Below are 12,118 nucleotides of genomic sequence, written 5' to 3'. Positions count from 1 at the left end.
GTATTTTGACATCATTTTAACAACACATTTTTAATAAAATAATATTACATGTAAATTCAAAATCTTTCCTTATTTCCTAACCACACATCTCTCATCAATTACACTATTCAAAAATTCATTCTTATGAAAAGAATGAGGCTCAAACAAGAGCTTAATTTTGAAGTGAAAGGTATTTTTGTCTTTTAATGATGTTAAACGCTGGGGTAATTACATTACCACTACAAAAATTGTTAGTTACACCACAATTTTTTTATTTACTCAAATAACTTTAAATAAAATTACATAAGTGGGTTTTTAATATATTTATCACATAAAATAATTTATTCTTTCGATTGTAGACGCTCTTGTCGTAGCAGGTTGGAATCACTGTGATATCAAACATATGGATCAGCTGACCTACCACGTCATATTCGAGCACTCACGCAAATTGATAAACATGGACTGTCCAACTTCAAAATATGAATTGTAATTCTATTTTAATTTTTAATTTTAGTTGTTTTTGCTTTTTGTCTTCAATTGCATCAAATCTTATTGTAAGGGAAGTAGTACTTTCTATTGTACTGTTTAACACATTTTTTAAAGTATTTTCAATTAATGTAAGGAAAATAGTCTTCCTAATTTACTGCTTTCATTTTTCCGCATGTAATCACGGTATTCCTCCGTCATAAGTGAGGGCAAATTAATAAAATCTCGGAGGTACCGCTCTCCTTTAAAAAAAAAAAAAAAAAAAAATTCTTCCTTTATTTAATATATTTATCACATAAAATAATTTATTCTTCCACCACAATTATAAAACTTTTAAAAATTTATCTTCTTCCCCAATCCCTCCTCCAGCCCCCACCCAAAAGCGCTCAATTGTTGATCCATGGACAGAATTGTCCTTCATTGTTTGTCAAGAAGACCGGAGAGTTTTAGGGTGAGGGAGAAATTAGAGTGAACTACGTAAACTTGACAAAATATTGGGGCTACTCCTCGTCAAGCAACTCTACATGAGGTGAAGAGGGCATTGGTCAATGCGCTTTCTCCGGTCATGGATATGCCAAGACTTTAGGCCTAGTATCGCTTCATGGTGCCTTGAGTGGGCTTATAATGGGAGGAGCTTCTCCTTTGGAAGCCATTCAACTGCAGATTGAGGTGATGAACATTTTAATAGGGACTTCAACTGTTAGCAGCATTCGGTCTACATGCCTTTGTTGGCCAACGTTTTTTTACCAACACTTATTAGCATGAAACGAAAGTATTCTCTTTGAATTGAGGTTTGCAATGTCATATCGAAATTGTGTTGATGATGAACCAAACTAGAAGAGAAAACATCGTCTCGAAAATTGTATTCGATTACTTTTCGTTTTTACCAAGCATATCCAGTCCCTTTTGATTTAAAAAATAAAAAATAAAAAATAAAATATTGACAAAATATTTGGAGCCAATTTCGATGCCTTTCTAATTGACTTTTGTCACTGTGCCAAAAATTTCCAGAATGAGATGAAGAGGATGAGAAAATTGAGAAATAATGTTAGAATGATAAATTCACTACAATATTATTGTATTTTTATTTTTTATTTTAGTTTTTATTGCATTAGAAGTATAATTGTAAATTTATTGTGGTGTAATTATAATATGCTGTAGTAATTAAATTTTGTAGTCGTAATATCCTAAACGCTGCCTAGTGTAGCCGTTGCTATTTCTCCTATTTGGTCGCACGTCCACGGCGTTCGCAAAAGAATCCGATTTCCATTTCCGTCAAAATGTCGTCCCATCAAATCGCACCCCACACAGAGAAAAGCCAAAATTTAAACCGGAGAAGCCATCTGCAAACAAAAATCCATCGAACTTCTCGAGAATATTAACCTCCCGAAGGGCCTGCTTCTCTTAGACGACATCGTTGAGGTGGGGTAAAAATGAGGCTACGGGATTCGTGTGGCTGAAGAAGCAGAAGAGCAACGTTCTCCGTTTTCATGCAATCGGGTGAGGTTTATCTTATGATGATTGATGAAGAGCTCACAGCTTTTGTAGATGACCGGCGGGTGATGCCGTTGATAGGTGTCAAGAACAAGGAGCTCCTTATATGGATTTAGCATTCAGCATCCAAGTTCCGGGAATATTGTGTTCGGCACCCTGCCGGGATACCCAGGTCGATTCCAGTGTCAGCATTTAAGGAAGAAGAGGATAAGAATTGAAAATTGTAAGTGTTATTTTGATTTTCGAAAAAAAGATGTATTTTATGGAATAATTTCGATGATTTCTCGCAGAATTTAATAATAAGCAATTGATTATTAAGATTGGATTTTGTGTCCCCATTTTGAATATTTAGTATTTGCTCAAGGTTTAAGCTAAAATTTAATGGCTGTAATTACGCTCTTGCATTCGACAATTGTCTTGGTGATATCGATTAACTTGTACATTTTATACTGAATGAATTGAATATAAACTGGGTTTCTTTCCCTGAAGAATGTTTTGCTCCTTTGTGCTTGGAAATGGAAAATATTAAAGAAGCAAATGTAAAGGTAGTTTTGAAATTATAACAAAAACCATTCTCAGATTGAAACATTCGTTAATTAGGGGAATCAAATCTCTTTCAAGTTGACTTTTAGAAGAGAATATTGATTCCAATAGAATCCAAGAATTCAGAATAACATATCTACCTCCTTCACTTTTCTTTGCTATTCTTAATATGACTTAGTTTGGTCATAAAACAGAATTGTAATCGAATAGCGTTAGTGTTTTTCATAAATTAAACCAATGGATGTAAAAGATCATTTCTGTGATTTATGCCCAACTCTCTGGTAAAATGAGAGACTTATAGTGTTTTTGGTTTGCTAATATCATAACTAGAGAAAAGAAAAAATTGAAATGTTTGATCCGTTTGTAATCTAATTCAATATAGGAATAATGTTCCTTCATTTAAATTAATTTCATTGCTAATTGTAAACCCTATGGATTGAAAATCCTTCTATCAATTTTTTACCTGAATAAATCAGTCATCAAATCCCCAAGCTTCCAGCATAATTTGCCCAGAATCAATCATGACAATTATAAAACCATTCTCATAGGATGGTAGATCACCTACAACTTGAGACTATATGAGACTACATGCTCTAGAAAACACCTATTGTTCTATATACAATGTGTGTTGAGGTTATCCCACATCGGTTGTGTATAGAGTTGGTATTCAGTTGTGTGAGGGAAATCCTCATCTCTTGAGCTAGTTTTTGGAATTGAGAAGGTACAATACCACCCAACACTGGTATTAGAGCCCGGTTTATCAACAAGTCTCTAGCCCAACAGTCATGGAAATATGGATTTGTGTGAGGGGAAGACGGGTTTGATCTCCGGCAGGCCTCGTTGTGTGAGGGTGAGACGTGTTTGGTCTCCCGCAAAACTCGATGTGTGAGGAAGATAGTTGAGGTTGCCCACATAAAAAAATGCACCATAATGTGTATAAATTTTGTTAGAATATAGCCATATACAATTTGTTCGAAGTGCCTAGCTCTCTGAATGCCTATCTCGTAGCCTTTGATAATTGCTAGGTCCATCGCATTCTATGCCAATACTAGCTCGGCAGCAGAAACAAATGATCCCCATCACGTATAACACTTATGTCATCGATTTCTGCACTCTCTGTATTTACAACTTTTGTAACATTGTACTCCCCAAACTTTTGACCTGCAATTTCACAAGGTACGCAGGAGAATGAGATAAATTGCCGTGAAAAATTAATATCTGTAAAGTAGTGTATTTGAAGTTCGAGATTTTTCCTCAGTTATCATTTTTTTGTCATTGAGCCCTTGTTGATAAAACTTTTTCCAGATTTTAAGCTGATCTAATTTCATTTAAACCATACATTTCATTGGACCCAGAACTTTATTCACTTTTTAACCACACATCGGCTCGCCAGCTTAAAATCTCAAAAGGTTTTATCAAACAAGGGCTAAATCTATGGTTGCCCGTAAATTGTTATTTGTTTTGAATGTGTCTAGGGCTCAAAGGAGGCTTACCTGCTATTTTAAATAGCATTTCTAGTGAATCAGGTAGAATTATTAGCTTCCCAAACTGCTTTTGTGAAATTTTGTGCTTTTGAAACTTCATGTGAATGGTGACTCTCTTCTTTTCTGATTTTAATGCGTCTGCACTATTTGGATACCTAAAAATGCTTGAGCTGATATATGTTTGTTTGAGATGATGACCGTTGGCATCAGTAGTGGCCCCAATTTCTGTGTGCTGACTAATCCTGGTTTTTTCACCCATTTCTGTCCCAAATAACTCTGTTTTGTATTTGTCTAAATTCCATTTATTTTCATAACTCGATACTGGGTCATATTTGCCTTTAGATTGACCAAGCCAATTACTTTGGATCAAAATTGGATCATGGTAGTAACCCTCGATGTCTATGCTTCTCCATCTATTTTGTTTCTGCAATGAAAATTAGGTTGTTCAGTTTGAGTTTTGGAAACGAGAAGGGATAGCGATACAAAGCTCATTGAATTTACCAGGAAAAGATTGTTCATAACAATGGGTTCATCTGCAGGATTTGCTTGAAGAATGTTTAGTAGTGCTTTCCTGTTCAGCCGTAGCACTTGAGAAAGTTCAGTTGTTCGGGCACCAATTGGCTGAGGCTTTCCACATAAAACCCCTATTTCTCCAAAAATTTCCCCTGCTGCAGCCTTTCTTAGGACCTGTATGCATATATAAGAATGACTCGAAATTCTATGCTATCCATTTTTCTTATTTATATGCAAATTTACTGACATAGAATGCCTAAAAAATTGCTTACTTTGTCTTGCCCATCAATCCTTGCAACTAGCTCCTGCGACAACCAAAAAGTTATCTATCAAGTATGTGAAAAGGCAAAAAGCAAGATTTTTTTTAGGGATTTACACTTTCTAGTTTGATTGAGGTCTACTAGATTACTTACCACTTCTCCCGAGACAAGTATATATGCATCTGTTGGGGCCTCATTTTGAAAAATCACATCTTCTTTAGGAGGATAATACTCCGCTTCCAATTCAGTTACCTTTCGGAGAATGAATGAAGAATACACAATTTAAATCAATTTGTTGGTTCCTCCATGAGAATATGTCGCGAGAAGAAGAAGAAAGAGAATAATACCAGTTGGAAAAGGAAGTCTCTTGAAACTCCTTGGAAAAGATGGACATTTTGGACAACGGGGTAAAATAGATAATGAGCAATGTTGGAACGAATGGCCTTAGGCAGTCCATTGAGGGCCTCTTGCTGTTTGAATCCTTCTGTTTTGAATTTGAGACATAAGTGCGACAAAAGTTGTCCATGTATATTTGGAGGCAAATGGTTTCGTTTCGTGAACTCTGAAGCAGCTCTAACGGTATCTCTCTGCAACACCAAACCAAAATTTTGTTCATTGTACTCATCAGCATGCTAAATATGTACTTAAATGGATTTCTTTACTGGGAGAGAGTGAAGGAGATGGAGGAGGGTGACGCTTACAAAGTTTCTAGTGCGGCTGGTCCAGTGAACAACAAGATTTGTCATGTTCCCTATGAGGTAAGCTGTCAATCCCAAGTTGAATAGCATGTAAAATATATCAAACAGCATCTCTCTTGTGTTCTCAGCGTGCAAATCCCCATATCCTGTTGTGGTTAATGTAACTATGGACCAATATAATGCAGTTATATATTTGTCCCAGAGGCTCATATCTTTGAAATTAGGATAAACTGCACCAATCCAAGTTTTTGTCGGATTGGGATATCTATCTGCTATCATATAGTTAAAGCACCCGGCAAAATGAACCGCAAACAAAGTTACCTGAATTCAAAGGGAAAGGGAGCAATTTATACATGTAAATTTACTGGCAATTTTGCATGTAGTAACACACAGAACTAGCAGTTGCTTACAGAGATGAGCTTTGTGCTGCGAGTCCAGAAATAATTAAAACGGATGTCCTTTTCCAGTCTGAAGAAAAAACAAGTCGTGGGTTACCATGAGTTATTTGTGTAATGCTTCTCCTCTAGCTAGGACAGGACTGTATGAAAGATTTTAATACCGTGAGAACAGGGAGCTGACTCTTCTGAGACGCCAAAGTCGAAGCATACTGAGAAATTGAATCCCTAATCCACCATTGTGATCTGTGAAAAGGAGACTGATAGATTGAAATGGTACTGTTGAGCAGATATCAAAGATGAACCAGGTGGATAGATACCTGTTAGTCGAATATAACACAGTAAACAAATTTTCTGCTTCTGTATTCGTTAAAGATATCTTGAACCTATAAAAGATGGCTATGATTACCTTATTGCTATTTTTCGACGATTATCAACTAGAAGGTAAGATTGGTTATCAAGATATGCCACGAAGAAGGTGAGAATAATATCAATGGCGAAAAAGCTGTCAAAAATGAGGTCTATGATGAACAGGGCATCTTTCTTGTAACGCAGAAATGCAAACTCGAATGGAGAAATCCAGGCCGAATAAATGACCAAGAGAACAAGAAACATCTCCCAGGCCCTGAAATGAAGATCAGAAAATGAGAATTAGTGGTTTCTCAATTTGTATCCTCTAGAGTGGATGCTAGTTATTCACCTGTAACGCGGGTTGAATTGGGAAATTATGTATTTTCTGAGTTTTGTTGCCTGGTTGATTTGAGCTCCAAGTGATGGCAGGAGATCATTAGAGAAGAAACCACTCTGGATCTCATTACTTGTATGAAACTCCTCCACATAGAACCGGTTTAAGAAGTTTTTTGAAGATGAAAACGACATTTTCAGTTTTGAATGAATGGAAGTTTATTAAACTTTGTAGGTAGCAAGTCTTTGTTGGGAGTTCTTATATAGCAAAGCCGTGGGGTAAATGACACGCTTTTCCCACAGCTTTTCTTTTCTAGAAACGGGATTATTGTTATTAAGGGCAGTAGTAGAAAAGGTAATATTTCTTGTCCTGATGGAACAATTTATATAAACTGGGGAACACTGGCAATTGAGATGACAGACATGAGTTAAATTTGTGTCTAATGCAGTTGCAGGGATGGATTGTGAGAGAGGCAAAGGAAAATGTAGGGTGGTCCATTGGTCCTATTGTTGATGACAGTTGCATCATCAATAAATGTGGGAGATTGATTAACTTACTGATTTGTTTGTAAAAGACTATAAGCTAATAGACAATATTAAAGAAAGAGAGAAAAAAGTTAAAAATCTTGTTTTGTTCAATATCTCGTAAAGATTTGAGCTAAAGAATAAATTTGTGCCCCATTTCAAGATCTAGAAAAGGACCAACAGGCATTGTAGGATTGGCCATGTGGTGTGTTTCATGGATGCCAAATGGACCAATGCTGATCTCCTACTGCGGAAGTGGCTGCGGGAACCTTTCTTTTTGAAATAATGTTATCTAGTATCACAGGTGCTACAACACCAATTTAAGTGGTATTATGTTATTAGATAATTTTTCTCCTTTTTATTACCACCCTTTAGCCCTTATTTGAGTTCCATTCTTTTAAGAATTCATTTTTTCGAAACTCATTTTCAATCATACATTTTTCAATAAAAAAATAATATACGCAAATTCATAATTTTTTCTTAATTTTTAATCATACTTTTTCCATTAATCTATCATTCAAAATGCATTCGTTTTCTTGAAATGGGGCTCAAAGAAAGGCTTAAATTGTACTACAATTTTATGTCTACTACTCATAAAAAGAAGATTAATGCTATTTAGCAATATTGGTGATTGTCAAATGAAGGAGATGAAATTTCTTGGAAACTATAAAAGCTGCTGGTACGGTTTGAAGAAAATCTAGTAATAAAATGTATTGTTTTAATTTTATTTAAAAGAAATAAGACCTACCAAGAGGAGGGCCAATATGAATAATTTTATAAAAGAAAATATTTATCTGGATTTAATAATGTAAAAATTACACCTACTCAGAGTTTTAAAATGATCAATTCAAAAAACAGATTTGAGTTAAAAAATCAGTAATAATTTAAACTTTTTAATATTACAACATTAAATTAATCTACAAACCCACCCCACACCAAAACCTTCACCCTACCCAATTTCAAACCCTAAAACATTTTCATCTCCCCCCCTCCATTCTCCTCTTCTTCCTCTCCACTCTTTGTCCCCTTTCGATGGCACATTGTCATGCATATCGCACATAATGCAACTGCGCTCTAGCAACACCTAGCAATTGCACTCAATCGCTCTATTTACCACTCTCTATACCGCTCTCTCCATTCTTTGTACTGCTCAGTAGCTCAAACTTGCTCTGGCAACACATTGCATCTATGCACAAGGCATTACTGGGCTTCCTTTTCTTATTTGTTTAGTTGGTGGTGGCGATGACGCGACGATGAAAATAGCGGTGGTTTTAGATCCGTGGTATTACACTGATTTGATTACCTTTGTGGTTCATCAACAGTTATTTTACTTTTAGCTTTGGTGTAGGTGGTGTTGGTGCGGTGGCGATGGCACCATGGTATTGATGTTGGTGTTGGTGTTAGTGGCGGCGACAGTGACAATCAAGTAGGACGAGTAGTGTTTGTGATCAATAAATTGGTTAATTTGTGACAAATAAATAATATGTGATATAAAAAAAGTGATTGACTCATAGTTTATTAAGTTATGATCGAAAAATAATTTGTGACGAATAAATTTGATAATTTGTGATCGTTAAGTAAGTTGTGATTTATAAAAATTTTTATTTGTGATCATAAAATTTTTTATGTTGTTATTGGTGAATAAATTACGATCTATAAAATTTTTGATTTGTGATTGAGAAATAATTTGTTGCCTATAAAACTTTTAATTAAATAGATAACAATCATACGTGTTTACATCATTGTTTAAACTCAATCACATGATATCATTTAATTGTATAGTTAAAAAATAATTTTTTCTACCAATCTTTTTAAAAACACAGCAAATGTCATCTATTGTGTAAGGAGGGAGTGTACAGATAACATAATCAATTCGATAATTTATGATCAAATTATATAGAATTGTGACATCAATATATTTAATTAATAAAAATATATATTTAATTAATTATTTCATAAATAAAATTTAATAATAACCGATTTTTAAAATTTCAAACTTTTTTGGTAGTTTTGAAATAGATCATAATTTTGATAATTCATACCATGCGCAGCAGGGCATATTTTTTGAATAATGTTATTTGCAGTCGCTCACTACAGCAGTTGCCTTACGTGACATACACATGACAGGTGGTTATTTGATACATTAATGAATAAAAAAATTACCACATTAATGTATCAAATAATCACCTATCATGTGTTTGTCACGTAGGACGACTGCGACAGTGAGCGACTACAAATAACATTACTCTTTTTTTTTTTGACCAACTGGAAATCAGGTGTGCAGAACGTGGACATGTCCACACGTTTTTAATTCGAATGATGGGACCATAAATGGGCACATTGAAGTTAGAACCTTTTATTCGCCAATTGACCTTTCAGAATATCAATCATAAAACACCATTTATTCATAGTAAAGATTTCATAATCACATCATATACGTACAAATATCTTTCTTGTTCTACTTCTAAGAGATCAAATTATGAAATGAGTTGTCCAATATTACAATTATAAGAGTCAAAGACGATAATTGAGTCAAACTTGAAGGTGTTCATATATGGTGGACTCAGGACCATCATTTAAATTCAATTATAAAACACAAATATCTTGTTCGTTCCATTCTTAGAAGGTCGAATTATGGAATGAAAGGTCCCAATTATAATTAAAGTCAAAGATGAGTTGATGAGTCAAACTTCAAGTTGTTCAATTACCCATTTGATCCCCATTAATTTTCGTTACATTACATTTCATTTTCTCTCCTATTTTTAACTACACAATCTTTTACAAAGGGGGTGTTTGATATACATTTTTATGTAAAAATGCATTTTTGAATAGTAAATTGATGGGAAATGTGTGGTTGAAAAATAAGGAAAAGTTTTTTATTTACGTGTAATATTATTTTAATAAAGAATGTGTGGTTGAAAAGAAAAGAGAAAAATGCATTTTGAAAAAAAAAAGTACCAAACGGGGTAAAAATAATATTCAACGTAAATCGAAAACTTTTCCTTCTTTTTCAATCACTCATTTTTCAAAAAAACAGTATTTTATCCATTAATTTTTCGATAAAATGGGGGCCAAACAGGGTAGTGTGGACTTAAGACTCATCATTTGAATTAATATATGAAACATGATTTATTCATAATAGACAAATATCTTAAAAACAAAATTCGTAATCGTTTTACGCTCGTACAAATATCTTTCTATGGGGTCGAATAAGAACTTATTTGAGCCTCATTTTTAAAATGAAAATGTATTTTGAAATAGCATTTTTAAAAAATGTGTGATAAAAAAATAAAGAAAAATTTTAAATTTACAGGTAAAATTATTTTGTGAAACAATATATAAAATTGAATTTTTAAGAAAGGAGAAATCCTATTGAAGTCGTAAATGGGGCCCGTCTTAGGACCAATATCAAAGGGACATAAATTTTGGTATTTTTTTATTTTTTTTATTTTTTTTCTGAATTAGTCCGTTTAATATTTTGACCCCATTTTTGAAGACACAATTTAACCAATCCAAAATCATAGACTGGTAGTCAAAAATAAAAATACAATAATATTGAAAGGTTCTTCCAAATTCAATCAATCCGAGTCCCAAAATCTCGAAAACTGTCTCTAGTATCTACTGTTTACTCTGCTTCTCAAAAAGTGATTCACTAAAGATTTAAGTTGAAGTTGTCCGTCAAAGTCAGATCACGACCGTCCATATGGTGCGACCATCCTCCTAAAGATTTTCTCTTAAGCCACTGTCGTGAGTACCTATTTTTAGTCATGATTGGTGAGAAGGCTCAATGCTATAAGTATTTTTTTGGCATATGTTTATGGTGTTTTTATTTATTTATTTATTTTTTTGTAATAATTTAAATTTTGTATGCTCTTAGTGCTTTCATTATTGTTCCTATTATGGAACATTAATCCTTAAGATCATAATAATTATGCGAATGGGCAAAAGTGTGTGTATGTGTGTATATTTATACACACACAACATATTTGAAGTTAACCTTGAAATTTAGCATTTTTGAAGTTAAACAACGTAGCAAACTCGAGATTTATCCAACATATTTGACTTTGTCGAGCAAACTCAAGATTCGACTTACTAACTCGCTAGATATCTATAAAATTTGATATTTGACTAACTAAAACTTTTTATTTCACCCATCAAGCTAGAGATTTTTTACAACAACCAATTCAAAATTCGCTCTACCCCTTCAAAAATTCAACATATTCAAATGTCATATATTTTCAAGATTTATTGTCCAAAATATTCAAAATTTATGTGTTACAATATTTAAAGACACAAGTTGGTAGCTTCCCAAATGCATATATTGCTTATAATTTTTTTTTTATACTTATTATAATTGTATGTATAGATAGAAATTTATCTAAATTGAAGTTGATCAAGACTAATCTCCAATTAACTACGTTACAAAAAAAGATTGAATTGATTGAGAGAGATGTGATTGAACAACTAGTTTATTCAAATTTGATTAATATTTTTACTTCTAAAATTGCAAAACAAATAGCATTAGGTGGTCTTTTAAAAAAATTTCAATCCTGTCATCCGATTATAATAAAAATATTTTGAATAAGATGTTTTGTTTATCGTTTTAATGGAGATTAATGGAATTCGCGTCTAGGTCCATAGGATCACTTTTTCCGGGAATTGATCCCATCCTACTCCTTATCTAAGAAGGAACTAAAGATTGAACCAATTGACTATGTTATCAATTGAAAAAGATATGATTAAACAACTAAATTATTTAAATTTAATTAACATTTATGCTTCTAAAATTGCAAAACAAATAGCATTGGGCAATCCTTTAAAACATTTCGATCTTGTTACCTGATTATAATTTAAACATTTTAAATAACATATTTTGTTTGTCGTTTCATTGGAAATCAATGAAATCCTACTCGAATATAAGTTCCGGCGGACATTGAATCTAGGCCATATTCCCTCTAGAGTTAATCCGGGGTGATAATAACTTCATAAAGTCTGGTGGGACCTACTCGCGATGCCCAGGAAAGATCCTATACTTTGGGAAATATATATATATATAT

General features: G+C 33.4%; 1 protein-coding gene across 1 annotated transcript; it reads right to left on the bottom strand.

Annotated features, from left to right (window-relative positions):
* Nucleotides 1-2,970: 2,970 nt before the first annotated feature.
* On the bottom strand, nt 2,971-7,057 carry LOC111412229 (potassium channel KAT3-like). Its single transcript, XM_023043069.1, has 11 exons — nt 6,553-7,057; nt 6,262-6,477; nt 6,017-6,172; nt 5,868-5,925; nt 5,461-5,778; nt 5,107-5,346; nt 4,913-5,011; nt 4,772-4,804; nt 4,488-4,673; nt 3,996-4,410; nt 2,971-3,663 (listed from the first exon to the last, which is right to left on the bottom strand). The coding sequence occupies exons 1-11, from the start codon at nt 6,729-6,731 to the stop codon at nt 3,551-3,553; spliced, it is 2,013 nt and encodes a 670-aa protein (XP_022898837.1). The 5' UTR covers nt 6,732-7,057; the 3' UTR covers nt 2,971-3,550.
* Nucleotides 7,058-12,118: the final 5,061 nt, after the last annotated feature.

This window comes from Olea europaea, chromosome 16 (assembly GCF_002742605.1).
Source record: "Olea europaea var. sylvestris chromosome 16, O_europaea_v1, whole genome shotgun sequence".
In the NCBI taxonomy this organism is placed as follows: Eukaryota; Viridiplantae; Streptophyta; class Magnoliopsida; order Lamiales; family Oleaceae; genus Olea; species Olea europaea.
The sequence above is the reverse complement of the archived record's forward strand: the minus strand, read 5'-3'. Positions and strand labels throughout refer to the sequence as shown.

Bases quoted from the DNA above. Each gene is read 5' to 3' on its own strand.
- LOC111412229 (XM_023043069.1), bottom strand. From the start codon at position 6,731: ATGTCGTTTTCATCTTCAAAAAACTTCTTAAACCGGTTCTATGTGGAG. The intron at 5,779-5,867 runs GTAAGCAACTGC...CTTTGAATTCAG, and splicing joins GCAGCACAAAGCTCATCTCT to GTAACTTTGTTTGCGGTTCA. The intron at 5,012-5,106 runs GTATTATTCTCT...ATTCTCCGAAAG, and splicing joins GAGACTTCCTTTTCCAACTG to GTAACTGAATTGGAAGCGGA.